This window comes from Emys orbicularis, chromosome 7, assembly GCF_028017835.1.
Source record: "Emys orbicularis isolate rEmyOrb1 chromosome 7, rEmyOrb1.hap1, whole genome shotgun sequence".
Classification (NCBI taxonomy): Eukaryota; Metazoa; Chordata; order Testudines; family Emydidae; genus Emys; species Emys orbicularis.
In genome coordinates, this window is record NC_088689.1 from 71,988,160 (window position 1) to 72,003,036 (window position 14,877).

At 41.3% G+C, this 14,877-nt stretch overlaps 1 protein-coding gene across 3 annotated transcripts; it reads left to right on the forward strand.

Moving 5' to 3' along the window:
- Positions 1-435: 435 nt before the first annotated feature.
- On the forward strand, positions 436-14,273 carry LOC135881098 (cytochrome P450 2H1-like). 3 transcript variants are annotated; one of them, XM_065407606.1, is made up of 9 exons: positions 436-615; positions 1,918-2,080; positions 3,656-3,805; positions 5,221-5,393; positions 7,513-7,689; positions 8,067-8,208; positions 8,878-9,065; positions 11,716-11,857; positions 14,092-14,273. In XM_065407606.1, the coding sequence occupies exons 1-9, from the start codon at positions 436-438 to the stop codon at positions 14,271-14,273; spliced, it is 1,497 nt and encodes a 498-aa protein (XP_065263678.1). The 3 variants fall into 3 exon arrangements, with proteins under 3 accessions (XP_065263678.1, XP_065263679.1, XP_065263680.1); XM_065407607.1 differs by having other exon boundaries at positions 5,221-5,381; XM_065407608.1 differs by lacking the exon at positions 7,513-7,689 and having other exon boundaries at positions 5,221-5,381.
- The last annotated feature ends 604 nt before the right edge of the window (positions 14,274-14,877 follow it).

A 14,877-nucleotide genomic window follows, 5' to 3' on the forward strand; every position in this document is an offset into this window, starting at 1 on the left:
CTGCTCATCGATCTATATACTAAATCCTGGAGAGCAATATGAAAAGGAATCATCATTGTATGTGTATAATGTTCCAGCTGGCACCAAGCCAATGAGAAACATTTAACCCGATGGGTGCAGAGAGAGGATGATTTCATGATAGTTTGGGCAGTTTGACAGGGATTCAGTTTATGATTAATTTTCCTGTTCTGTCAGTGAGTACACAAGGACAAACAGAGATTATATACCAATAAAGGTTCAAAGGAATTCATTCCTAGAGTGACCGCTCCAGTCACCATTGCTAGTTCAGAGCTTATCTTGTTAACTCAGAGGAACTGAGAGCTCCTATTGGCTAATTGCTTGCACCCCCTTTTGCTGTGTAGAATATAAAAACTGAGGAGTCTGAAATACAAAGTAAATCCCTGTTAGAACCCAGAATAATTGCTGCACTCTGCAATGGAACCTCTGGGAGCAACAACTGTTTTCCTGGTTATTTGTGTTTCTTGCCTTCTTTTCCTTTCGGCATGGAGAAAGAGGTCTGGAAGCGGGAAGCTGCCTCCTGGCCCTATTGCTTTTCCCATCATAGGGAACACACTGCAGCTGAATAAGAAGAATTTACCCCAACATATAGATGAGGTAAGGGTGTTTTCATGGTATCAGTTTCTGGGTTGTAGGTGGACATTAAGCAGAGCCTGGCTGGAGCCTAGCCTGGTGGCAATTCCACATCAGCTCAAATTTCTGACTTCTTATTTCACAGAACAATCAATCTTGGATGCAAGATGTAAATGGTTGGTGATAATATACTGCTTGTATTAGAGGGGGTCTTATTCACAGCTAATCCAGAGTGCCCCCCCGCAGCTGCACTGCAATGGGTACGAGTTATCACAGGGTGCGGAAAGTGGTCTAGTAGGTTACGTAAGGAACTGGCAGTCGGGTGCCTTGGGTATGTTCTTACCTCTGCTACAGACTCCAGGTGTGCTCTTGGCCATGTCACTTAACCCCTCTGTTCCTTAATTTTCCCATCTGTAAAATTGCTCTAATGATATTTGCCTACATCACAAAATGATGGTAAGGCAGAAACTGCAGCTCAGCTTTGAAGAAATGACGTTGTAGTGCTGCATGTTCTGGCATTTTAGCCAGCTCTGCCAACACAACCTGGGAATGGAGAGACAGGTTTGATTCTTTCCTTCTGGCAAATCATCACAAATAATGAGGATTGTACAGGAAAAATTCTGCCCCCAGTTACAGCTGTTCACTTGCATTCTCTTCTCATCATGCCCTGAGATACAGATGTGTTTGTCCGTTGATTTTTTACAGGTGTAATCAATTGGAAATTGGATAATAATTCTGTTGGTGATATTAAAGGGGAAACAGAATCTCACTTCTGTCTGTCTTTGGCTCTGCAGGGCTGACAGAAGTAAAATGAAGGGAAACTCTCTCTTGCTATTGTCAAATCAGCTGCCATGACTGAATAAATGCAGGCAGCATTTCTGTGGAGTTAAAAGTGTCATTTTTACATAGCACTCAAGATCAACATTAAAGGCCCCATATTAATGCAGTCTTCTCTTATAATGAGATAATTGTATAACACAGACAGAATTATCTTGGGAGCACTCACACACACATCTATAAGGAAAAATGTTTAAAATATGAGGATAACAAAGTGAAGCACTGAAAAGTCAGGAAGTCCCAGATCCTCCAAGATACGTAGACACGTAATAACTCATTGAAATCCATGGAGTTAGGCTCCTAAATACCTTGGAGGATCTGGGCCAAAATGGCCAACTCTGGATGATGATCAGTAGTAAAACTTGCCTAGTATTAGCTCAGTGGCATGAGAGCAATTCATCAGTTTATAATTTGATCTTCTCGAATTCTTATCCTAAATAAGTGGATCTAAGTTTAAAATTTATTGGTCTTTGTGCTAAACTTTTACAGCTCAGTGAAAAGTACGGCTCGATTTTCACAATATACTTAGGCTCAGAACGGGTTGTGGTGCTGTATGGATATGAGATTGTGAAGGAAGCTCTGATCGGTCTCGGGGAGGAGTTCAGTGGAAGAGGAAGTATGCCATTATTTGAAAAAATGGCCCAGGAACCAGGTACATTTCAAATAACTTCAGCATATAGAGCTGATGTTCTCTGTCTGGGAAGAACACAATTGAGAAGTGAAAAGGGGAAACAGCTGGAATTTCAATAATGCAGTAGTAAAAATTGGATAAATAGTCTTGGTGCAGGAAAGAGCTCATTCCCCATTGCACCACTGGTTCACTGACCTGAATGGTTCCTAGCATCTCACTACAGGTTTATGAGAGGTAACAGCCAGACCAATCTACTTTACAAGGCACAGAATATAGCCAGGAGAGGAGGGCTGGATTGGCAAAAAGGGTCAGAACAAACCACGAATTCCTATCCTCTTCCTCCCCTGTCCTCACTAACTAGGTAGATTCCATGAGCGGAGAAGGATTTTTTTTATCCTTTCATAATAAAAAGTGAGGGAGTAATAAATATGGAAATGCCAAGATGTCCTTTTCAGGAAGTCCTTTATCTCCTTTATTCATTATGTGAAGTATAGTTATATTACTGTCACAGTCACTGTGAAAACAACCTTCAGTGTAGTTACTTCATTACACAGAAAAAAACTATGTGAAAGGAACATTATTAAGGTTGTAAAGTCAAGCACTCAGAAGTTAGGAAATGCTAGTATTAAGATTTCAGAGTGATAGCTGTGTTAGTCTGTATCAGCAAAAACAACGAGGAGTCCTTGTGGCACCTTAGAGACTAACAAATTTATTTGGGCTAGAACCCACTTCATCAGATGCATGGAGTGGAAAATACAGGAGCAGGTATAAATACATGAAAGATGTGAGTTGCCTTACCAATTGTGATGTCAGTCTAACGAGACAATTCAATTGACAGCAGGATACCAAGAGAGGAAAAATAACTTTTGAAGTGGTAATGAGAGTGGCCCATTTCAGATATGTCTGTGTAGCTGCACAGACATCTGAGTTAATGAAGTTACTGATAGCAGTAGTAGGTCTTCATCTCACATGTGGACAGGCACAAGGTGCTGTGAGGCCCTGATGCATGTCTCGGGAAGACAGAACCTTTGGAGATTTTAGCTGCTAAACTCTATTGTTTGAAATGTGATTTTTTTCAAAGGCTTGTAATTTGGGCACATTGTGGGAAACCACTGAAAATGAAGTGGCCTATAATGGCCAACTAACACCTTTGTAGTGGTGGGATAATGGAGGGTTAGTAGTCAGCAGGGTGTCTTTTATAAATTGTTGCAGTGGGCCATAAAAACAGTGTCCCTGTTAAGTGTGAAACTCTTTTGCAGTCTGTCCCACCTTGGTTTTAGCTTAACTGCTGTAGACCCTGAGGAAGAGCTCGGTGCAGCTCGAAAGCTTGTCCCGTCCACCAACACAAGTTGATCCAATAAAAGATATTACCTCACCTACCCTGTCTATATCATGTCCGGGGTCCAACATGGCGACAGCAATGCTGAGAACAGTAATTACAATGTAGCTGTAATGTCATCTCCATAGTAGAAAACAGGCACAATATCAGTTAAGTTGAAGTTGAACCTTTGACTCACCAATGTTTGGGTATTTGTCAAATAGGCACACTGAATCTGGCCCTCCCTCCTTTCATTTCTGTTCTCTTCCCTTTTCCAGGTATTGTTTTCAGTAACGGGGAGCGGTGGAAGAAGCTCCGTCGATTTGCCCTTACTAATCTGAGAAATTTTGGGATGGGGAAGAAAAGCATTGAGGATCGTATCCAGGAAGAAACCCGTTTTCTGGTGGAAAGACTCAGAAACACACATGGTGGGGATTGTTTCATGTCTGTTGGAAGTTGAGGAATCAAAGACTCTTGTCTTTCTATTTTTCATGACGTTTAGTTCAAACATCTTATAACTCAAGCCATTAATTGCACGTATAACAACCTGTGTTAATGTAATGGGAAAGGATGTGTGAAATGTTCCAGAGATGACCATTTCTGGCTGTTTCTTTCTCACATTTTCTTCCCTGTGATCTGTGATCAATGAGCAAATGGAAGTTATTTGTCTATAGTGTATAGAGACTAACACAGTGAGCCATATTAGAGCGGGTTAGTTTCCAGTGTGTTGGGTTAACAAGACACCCAGGCCTACAGTTTGCTTCTTCTCATTTTTTTCTCAGCTAGACGCTGATACACATTTGGCACCTCCCTTCTATAGTGATGGGCTCCAGAGGAATGTTTGAAATCACTGTGTACATTTACAGTGTTTCATAAATGACACTCATTCTCTCTTATAAAAAGAACAGAAGTATCAGAGACTAACAAATTTATTTGAGCATAAGCTTTCGTGGGCTACAGCCCACTTCTTCGGATGCATAGAGTGGAACATATATTGAGGAGATATATATACACATACAGAGAGCATGAAAAGGTGGGAGTTGTCTTACCAACTCTGAGAGGCCAATTAAGTAAGAGAAAAAATCTTTTGAAGTGATAATCAAGATAGCCCAGTACAGACAGTTTGATAAGAAGTGTGAGAATACTTACAAGGGGAGATAGATTCAATGTTTGTAATGGCTCAGCCACTTCAAAAGTGGCAGAGCAGACAGAGTTAAACTGATTGCCAAGAAAAAAAAGTGGCAACTGTTTAATTTAGCGTGTGAGAGGTAAAAGGGGGGATTGACTCATAGACTCATAGACTTTAAGGTCAGAAGAGACCACTATGATCATCTAGTCTCACCTCCCGCATGATGCGGGCCACAAAAGCTGACCCACCCACTCCTGGAATAATTCTCTCCCTTGACTCAGCTGTTGAAGTCCCCAAATCATGATTTAAAGACTTCAAGTCGCAGAGAATCCTCCAGCACGCGACCCCTGCCCCATGTTGCGGAGGAAGGCGAAAAACCTCCAGGGCCTCTGCCAATCTACCATGGAGGAAAATTCCTTCCCAACCCCAAATATGGCGATCAGCTGAACCCCGAGATTGCGGGCAAGATTCTCCAGCCAGACCCTCCGGAAAAAAGTTCTCTGTAGTAACTTTTAATATCCCATCATTGACCATTGTTACTAATTACCAGCGATTGGGGCAGCCCTAACCCACCCTCCCCAGGAAATATTGCTGTCAGCCCCACCTTGCCCTGTGGTTGGAGATCCACAATGTCTCCGTGCTGCCAGTGACTCTGATGCTGAGGGTCAAGACACTGAATTAAAACTGACTCTTTTTAGTTTTGTTTTGCTCCAGGGCGACCCTTTGACCCCACCCTCTTCCTCACCCACGCCGTCTCCAATGTCATCTGCTCCATTGTCTTTGGGGACCGGTTTGACTATGAAGATAAGAAATTTGTGACTTTAATAAATATCATAGAGGAAAATGGCAAGCTCCAGCGCTCCCCCTGGACAGCGGTATGTTCAGGGGTTTATTCCATTCTTCTCCTTTATACTGGGGGGGGGGGGAACAGAGATTTTTTTCTTTAACTATTAATTTTCATTAAACAATTGTTATTTCTGATTCCCATAATGGTCTCCTTCTCCTTGTTAGGCTTCTGCTGCTACCAAACTGATCCTCCAGCCTCTTTCTATGAGTTGTTTAAATTCCCTCACAAAACACTTCGTTAGCTCAGAATTAAGTTTGCTTGAGGACATTCTCTTTAAACACAATTGGTAAAAATCAAGGAAATCACCAATAAAAACACTGATATCAACAGCAACATCAAAACATGCCCTAGCAGTTTTGCAATGTGATAGGTGAATGTGATCACATTCCTCACCTCCAAAGCAAACTTCCTTTCACTTCCAGTTCACAGCCAGAGCCAGCCACCACACACACACCCCTTTCCTGAAAACCTCACCAATTGCACAATGAAGGGTTAAACTCTCTGCTGGCATATCTCAGTCAAAATAAATGGAGTTACACCACAAGAGAGAATTTGACCCTTTAACTGTCACCTCAGGAGTTCAAGTGTATTTTCCTTTTAAAGTCTACAATGGTTTTTTGCTGCTTAAGAAAATCTGTGATCAGAGCTAAGGTTGGGCACTTGAGTGGTTTTTTTTTTTTTTTTTTTTTTTTCAGGAAAAGGATGTATATAGTGGGGATGGTTTTATGTTGGAAGAAATGAAGCGTGTCTTAGCTGATATAACTGAATGTCTGTGATGGGGTCCCTGGGGTGCAACCTGGAACTGTGGTACTGCCGAACCTCTGTCCCTCCTACCTGGGCTCCCTCTCACCTGTGATGCCGTGAGAAGCTGCAAACCTCTGGCAGGTGCTGCACTTACACAGCCATCCACAGGCAGAGACACATCCAGCTGAGTTACATGAATGCTTCTCCCAGCCATTCATGAACTAACAATAGCAAGGGTCCAGCCAATTCCCACCAGCTGCCCAGCCTTTCTCCCTGCCCTGGTCAGAAGCCTGACCAATATATGTTTATAACCCAGTCTGCCCCTCCCTCAATGTGCAGAGGACATGCACCAGTTTTTGTTTCTGAGCAGATTTCCCAAGCACTTCAACCAAAACACTCTGTTTTAGGTAAAATATAAAACAGATTTATTAACTACAGAAAGATGGATTTTAAGCGATTATAAATGGTAGGCATAAAGGATAGAGATGGTTACCAAAAATATAAAAATAAGCGCACAATCTACGTTCTAGAAACTAAACAGGAGTTGAATCAAGCAGGGTCTCACCCTGATAGATAGTCTAAGCAGGTTACAGATCTTCAATACACAGGCTGGAATTCTCCTCCAGCCCAGGGCCACCTCCCCAGTTCAAAGTCTTTGTGCTCCAGATCTGTTTCCAGATGTTGAGTTGTGAGAGGAAAGAGGCCAAAATATGTGGCCACTGTTCCTGCTTTTATATCCTTAGTCCTTGTGCCTAGAAGACACTTGTCTCAGCATGTCATGGAGAGCTTCCCGGAATCCCTTGGTTGAGAATCCCACTGGAGTGGTCTTGTGCAATGGGGTCACGGGGTCCGGTAGTCCCCATTGTGTGGTGCGTGCGCAACTGTCCTTGAAGAGTAAATCCCTTGATTACAAGTCCCCTGCTTATTAGTGGTCATTGAGTACACTCTGTCTTCAAGTACCCTCCTGTGAGTGGTTTGCTTTCTTTGTACGCCACTAGCAAATTTACAGTATATTTCAGTAACAACCATACAGCAAAATCTCATAACTTGATCCACACTAATGATATACACATTTGGACAGAACAATGTGTTTCAGCAGATCATGACTTTTCATATATCTTGCAGGGTATGCTTTGCATGAAACATATCATAATTATATGAGAGTGGTGAATATGAGGTTCCAGGGTGTTGCTTAGGGGTACAGAGTGCCACAATGTCACTGCGGTGTTTGTGAGGAATTTATGTATGTTGGGTGGTCTGACTTAGTAGAGTTTGCAACATTCTGTTGAATCCATTTTGATAAGGTGCCACAGAAGGATTGTATTGTACTGCTGTAGTGAGTCATTTGAGTGAACACTATGATTAACTGTTGTGTCCAGATAAATCCAGCTGTGTTTTTCTTTCATCCTTTACAGCTGTACAATTTTTTCCCGACTCTCATGGATTACTTACCTGGGCCTCACCACAGGCTATTTAAAAATGCTTTGGAGTTCAGAAGATTTGTTCTGGAGAGAGTGAATATGCACAAAGAGTCTCTGGATCCCAACTGTCCTCGAGACTTTATTGATGCTTTCCTCATCAAAATGGAAGAGGTATGTGAGGGAAGTAGCTCTTCCTCTTTACTGTGGAGTGGGTTATATGTATCATCAGGATTAATTTGTTAAGCAATAACAGAGTACATGGCTTTGGAGAAGACCTGAAGGAGACACATGGTCTCTGCCCAAGGAACATACATTATAATGGTCAAACTCTACTCTCTTCCTTCATGTAAAGAAAAAAATCACCTTATTGCACAGAAAAGGTCCAATGCACCGCAGAAAACTCAAGTGCAACTGGCCATTTGTGTGGGATTTTTATAATGATCAGAGGTGGGTCATCTGTTGGGTAGAAGAATATACATCTGAATATTTGAATATATCCTACAGTTTTACTGTCAAGAATCAAAGATCTTCACCAAATCTTTTTGCAGGAGCGAAAGAATGGCCAGTCAGACTTTACTGTGGGAAGTTTGGTACGAAGCACAGTAGAGTTATTTGTCGCTGGAACGGGGACAACCAGCGTCACCATGAAATTTGGACTCCTGATTCTTCTGAAATACCCAGAAATAGAAGGTAACACCATTACAACCGGCATTACTTGTCCCCGTATTGATAGTCTGAGCAAAGGGTCCAAAGGCTGAATGGGCCGATCTGACTGAATTCCTCTCTCAAATCCAGTTCAGTGTTGAGGCTCCCAAGCAGGGGGAAGGAATTAATGCCGCGGGAGCCTCTGTTGTCACTGACCGCACTGAGTAACAGATACCTTCACGCTCCAGGCATGTGAAATGGCAAAGTCATTGTGTCTTCAGATTTAGTCAGTTTGTCGGTGTCAGGATTGTGTAAGGTTCTAAATCAAAGCTCTGCCAGTGCTAGAGACTATGCACAGAGCAGACAGGTGCAGGGCGATTCCCACCTCATGGGCTTCCTCCATCTGCACAACGATGATTGACTTTGGTGGGGAAAGGTTTAGGACCAATCTCTTGCTGAGCAGTTGGTTATATGCACTTGTGGTAACATCCCATTATGTCTAGTTTGTATCATAACTGGGCATGAGTAAAATCACTGCGTTGGAATTATATTATTGCATTTTGTCATAGCTGCCATGGTCAGTAGCTTCTGTAACACCAAACTGACCAGTTTTGTTATAATCCCAATTTGCAGACAGTGTGACAGAATGGTGGGCAAATCTCTGTGAATCCTGTTCTTTATCATTATTGTTAAACCTCATTAATCTGATGACAGAGAAAGTTCACGAAGAGATTGACCGTGTGATTGGCCGAAGCCGAAGCCCCTGCATGGCAGATCGAAGCCAGATGCCCTACACAGATGCTGTGATACATGAAATCCAGAGATACATCAATCTTGTCCCATTAGGTTTGCCACATGCCGTGACTAGAGATGTTCATCTCAAACAGTACCTTATTCCCAAGGTCAGTTCTCAATGTGTCTGTGAAGTGTCGAGTTCTTTTACCTTTTTCTATTTTTAATGTTGAGTTATTCACTATAGAAATGCTTCAACTAGATTGTGTGTAGTGGCTGTTTCTGCTGATTTATCAGTAATGTACCAGTTATTATTGAATCTTTTCAAGCCTCTGCATGAAGCAGAACAGCAGTTTGCAATCTTTCATTCCAGGACAGGGTTTCAGATCGTAGATGTGGAATAGGGAATAACTTTAGCAATGGTACTCAGCTAAGATTTTGATATCAAACTAGTGTGTGCAAAAATTCTTCTATTTTGAGGCCAAAGGGATTTTGTTTCTGGGGAAATTTCTTGGCACAGTTAGTTCAAAAACAAAACAACATAGCAAATGCAAATGAGCAATGACTGAATAAGTTCAAAAAGTATTGGAGTCCTCCTCACCTTTGCTTAGTTCTGAACTGAATGCAAGTCAATCAGTACAAATACGAAACAAAACAAAAACTACACTTCAAGATTAAGGCATTTTTAACAGTGAGTCAAGCTCATACAGTTAAGTCTTGGTTTTTGTATATTAAATGTTGAAAAATAGACTTGGATTTATATTAAATAGACTAACAGGTTCTAAGGCCAGAAGGATCATTGTGATCGTTTAGTTTGACCTCCTATATAACATGGGCCACGGAACTTGTTCAAGAGCAGATCTTTTAAAAAAACATCCAATCTTGATTTTAAAAAATTGTCAGTGATGGAGAATCCATCACGTCACTGGGTAAATTGTTCCGATGGGTAATTACTCTGACTGTTAAAAACTTCCACCTTATTTCTAGTATGAAATTGTCTAGCTTCAGCTTCCAGCCACTGGATGATGTTACACCTCTCTCTGCTAGGCTGAAGAGCCCATTATTAAATATTTGTTCCCCATGTAGATAGTTATAGATTACAATCAAGTCACCCCTTAACCTTCTCTTTGTTAAACTAAATAGATTGAGCTCCTTGAGCGTATCACCATAAGGCATGTTTTCTAATCCTTTAATCATTTGAATTGTGGGCACCAGAACTGGACACAGTATTCCAGCAGTGGTCTCACCAGTGCCAAATACAGAGGTAAAATAACCTTGCTACTCCTACTCGAGATTGCCCTGTCTCTGCATCCCAGGATAGTGTTAGCTTATTTGGCTACAGCGTTACACTAGGAGCTCATGTTTAGCTGAATATCCACCACAACCCGCAAATCTTTTGAAGAGTCATTACTCTACTAGGATAGAGGCCACATCCTGTAAGTACAACCTACCCTCTTTGTTCCCAGATGTGTACGTTTACATTTAGCTGTATTAAAATACATATTGTTTACTTGCGCCCATTTTACCAAGCTAGCTATATTGCTCCAAATCAATGGCCCATCCTCTTCATTATGTCCATGCCTCCAATTTTTGTGTCATCTGCAAACTTTATCAATGATAATTTTGTGTTTTCCTTCAAGTCATTGATAAAAATATTAAATAGCATAGGGCCAAGAATCAGTGCCTGCGGGATCCCACTGAAAACAGACCCGCTCACTGACAATTTCCTATTGACAATTAAATGTTGAGCCCTATCAGTTAGCCAGTTTTTAATCCATTTAATTTGTGTCATATTAATTTTGTATTGTTCTGGTTTTTTAATCAAAATGTCATGTGACACCAAGTCATGCCTTACAGAATCCTAAGTATATTGGGTTGTCACTACTATCCTTATTAACCACCCTTCTAATTTAATCAAAGAAGGATAATAAGTTAGTGTGACCGAATCTATTTTCCATAACCCCATGTTGATTTGCATTAATAACATTACCCTCCTTTAGTTCTTTATTTATCTAGTCCCATAACATCCGTTCCATTGTCTTGCCTGGGATCGATGTGAGGCTGATAAGCCAGTGATTACCCAGGTCATCCCATTGACCCTTTTTTAAAATGGGCACAGCATTAGTTTTCTTCCAGTCTTCTGGAACTTCCCCACTGTTGGAAAACCTATTGAAAATCAACATTAATGGTACAGCAAGCTCCTCGGCCAACTCTTTAAAAACTCTTGAATGCAAGTTATCTGAACCTGCTGATTTCAAAATGTCTTACTTTAGTAGCTTCTGCTTAATATCCTCCAAAGATACTAGTGGACAGAGATATAAGGCCAAAAGGGACCATTGTGATCATTTAGTCTGACCTCCTGCGTAACATAGGCCATAGAACTTCTCCAAAATAATTCCTTTGATGTAGCTTCTCTCTCACTTGCAGGGGTATTTTGCAAGGTCTGATATACTGAATAATAATTAAATTTAGCTCCTGTATCTTAGAGCACTTTACGAAGAGGAGATAGTATCCCTATCCCCAATTTACAGATGCAATAACAAGGGGTCTGAGACCGAAAGTGACTTGCCTAAAGTCACTCAGTGTATCCTAGCTCTGCCAGTGAGTAGTACAAAGGGTGAACTGCTGTTCAGTGGGTATAACTGTGCTCATGAAATTTTAATATTTCTGCTTCTGGTTGAAAGTATGACGTTCAGAGGATGCAAGGAAATGAAGAAAAACAAAGATGGATCCCACAGTCCAGCTCAATGAATTTTGGGGGCTTCTCTCTTTTGGAAGTATCCACTTTAACTCTTTTTTTTTCTGCATTTGCTAATTCAGGGCACCACAATATTCCCTGCACTGAAGTCAGTTCTATATGACAGCAGGGAATTCCCAAACCCAGAGCAATTTAACCCAGGGCATTTCTTGGACAAAAATGATGCCTTTAAGAAGAGTGACTACTTCATGCCTTTTTCTGCAGGTAAAAGAAGTTGTTTTTATTTCAGGTCCCAGACTGTCTTCTAGCTTTGCCTTGAACTTTCTAGCGGTTTTCAGACTGTTTAGAGCAGAGCGTTTTCAGATGGTCCATGAAGCAGAGTCTCTCATGCTAGCAAAGCATCTATCAGTTTTTAAAGAGTGTTACTTCCTGCTCATTGTCTGAAGTGAATTTTTTTACTAGATACACAATCCCCTCTCTTCGCTGGAGAGAGATCCTAGAAATGCAGGGCTGGAAGGACCTCGACCCGTTATCAAGTCCAGCCCCCTGCGCTGATGCAGGATCACGTAAATCTACACCATCCCTGACAGGTGTTTGTCCAGCCTCTTCTTAAAATCTTCCAACAATGGGGATTTCACAACTTCCCTTGGAAGCCTGTTCCAGAGCTTAACTACCATTAGAGTTAGAAAGTTTTTGCTAATATGCAACCTAAATCTCCTTTGCTGCATATTAAGCATATTACTTGTCCTACCTTCAGTGGACAAGGAGAACAATTGATCCCTGTCCTCTTTCTAACAGCCCTTCACATATTTGAAGACTGTTATCAGGTCCCCCTTCAATCATCTTTCTCAAAACTAAACAGGCCCAGTTTTGTTAACCATTTCTCAGCGGTCAGGTTTTCTAAACCTTTGATCATTTTTGTTGCTCTCCTCAGGACACTCTCTAATTTATCCACATCTTTCCTAAATTGTGGATCGCAGAATGGGATAGGGTACTCCAGCTGAGACCTCACCACTGCTGAGCAGAGTGGGATAATCACCACGTGTGTCTTATATAGGATATATGACACTCCTATTAATACACCCCAGAATGTTATTAGCGTTTTTTGCAACTGCATCACATGGTTGAATTTGTGATCCGCTATAACCTCCCTGGATCCTTTTCAGCAGTTCTACTGCTTAGCCAGCTATTCTCTATTTTATGGTTGTGCATTATGATTGTGCAAATATAAGCATACTCTCCACTCCATTATCCAAGTCATTAATCAAAATATTGACTACTACTGAACACAGGAAAGGCCCTTCCGGGACCCCATTTTATACACCCTCCCAGTCTGAAAGCAAACCATTGATAGCTACTCTCTGAGTACATTTTTTTCAACCAGTTCTGAACCCACCTTACAGTAATTTATCTAGACCACATTTCCCTAGCTTGCTTATGAGAATGTCATGTGGGTCTGTGCCAAAAGCCAAGATATATCACATCTACTGCTCCCCCTCTGTTTTCTAGGCCAGTAACTCTGTTAAAGAAGGAAATCAGGATGGTTTGGCATGATTTGCTCTTGACAAATCCGTGCTGGCTATTCCTCATAACCCTATTATCTTCTAGGTACTTACCAATTGATTGTTTAATAATTTGTTCCAGTATCTTTCTAGGCTGACTGGTCGACAATTCCGCAGGTCCTCTTTGTTCCCCTTGTTAAAGCTAGGTACTATGTTTTTCCATTTCCAGTCTTCTGGGACCTCACCCATCCTCCATGAGCTCTCGAAGTTAATTGCTAACAGTTCTGAGATTGCTTCACCTAGTTCCTTAAGTTCATTGGGCCCTGCTGACTTGACTACATCTAACTGATCTGAATATTCTTTAATCTGTTCTCCCCCTAATTTGGAGTGTGTTTCTTTCCCCTTGTTGTTAATATTAATTGTGTTGGGTATCTGGTCACCTTTCACCTTCCCAGTGAAGACTGAAGCAGAAGGGGCATTAAATACCTCAGCCTTTTTGATGTCATCCAGGGACTACTTAACTTCTCTACTTGACTCCAAGCAACTGAGTCTCTCTGCCACTCTGTTAACAGTGCCTTTCAGCCTTCTTCCTCCATCCTGCTATTCAGGACACCCACACCTCTCTACTTTGTTATTTCTCTCCTTCTACTCTGTCACCACAATGTCACTCCCCCAGAAAACTGTTTAGCTCGTTTGGGAAATTGATAATCTATTCCTCAAACCCCATAGCTTCCCACCCTTCACCCCCAACTGCCTTTAAAATGGCAATATAAGGAACTCAATTTTTCAAATGATCTGTGAGTCGCTTCTTAAACCCCCGTAAACTTTCTTACTTTCCTGAACTCTGAGAGACAGCCATTATCCTCCATGCACTTGCCCTGAATCACTCTGTGCATCTAACTTTAATCCTCACATTTTGCTTCCATAATAACCGTATTTAAAATGTGCTGCAAGAAAGATCTCCAGCATCAACTCAAAATTCCTTTTTCATTGCAGGGAAACGGATTTGCGTGGGAGAGGGTCTGGCTCGGATGGAGCTATTTTTGCTATTCACAATGATTTTGCAGAACTTTAACTTGAAGCCTCTTATTGACCCCAAAGACATTGATATAACTCCAGTAACGACTTTTGTGTCAAATGCACCAAAATCATACCAGTTCTGTGTTCTTCCTCGATAAAGGTTACCTCAGTATCCCCAGACCTGTGCATGAATTTGATTGTCTTTGATTCTGGACTCATTTACTCACTGCCAGAAATGAACTCATTGTCTTGAAATAGATAAGTTACTAGTTTTTTATGTAACTGGCATTTAACAAAATTATGTCTAGTATGTAAAATTAACCATACAATTGACTCAAAAAGCCATGTACAATAATCGTGTAGTATTCTCAGACAGGCTCAGGTGTGAAGAGAAGCTGGGTATGTTTTCTGTTCATTTGTGGTGTAGCTGACAATTATGGAAACTTCTTTAGGCAGCTGTAAGGCTTCTTTATTGACAACGAGTTAGTGTCCAGCCCTTGTTCTCTGACCAGCCACTGAGAATAAATTGGGATGATGTAATACTTTTGGCTTGATATCCTACTTTGATAGGCAGAGTTTCTGTGGCTTCAGACTGAGCTAGAGTTTTCCCTCCCCTGCTTGTTCATGCAATTTAAACTAAGAACAGTGTTAATAAAGTTGCTCCTCATTAATTTTCCAACTCGCCTCAACACTTCTATATATTTACATATTCATGTAGTTTTATGATACATGTTCCAGGGCTGGGACCAAGTTGGGAGGTGC

Bases quoted from the DNA above. Each gene is read 5' to 3' on its own strand.
- LOC135881098 (XM_065407606.1), top strand. From the start codon at position 436: ATGGAACCTCTGGGAGCAACAACTGTTTTCCTGGTTATTTGTGTTTCT. The intron at 616-1,917 runs GTAAGGGTGTTT...AAACTTTTACAG, and splicing joins TACCCCAACATATAGATGAG to CTCAGTGAAAAGTACGGCTC. The intron at 5,394-7,512 runs GTTTATTCCATT...CATCCTTTACAG, and splicing joins GGACAGCGGTATGTTCAGGG to CTGTACAATTTTTTCCCGAC.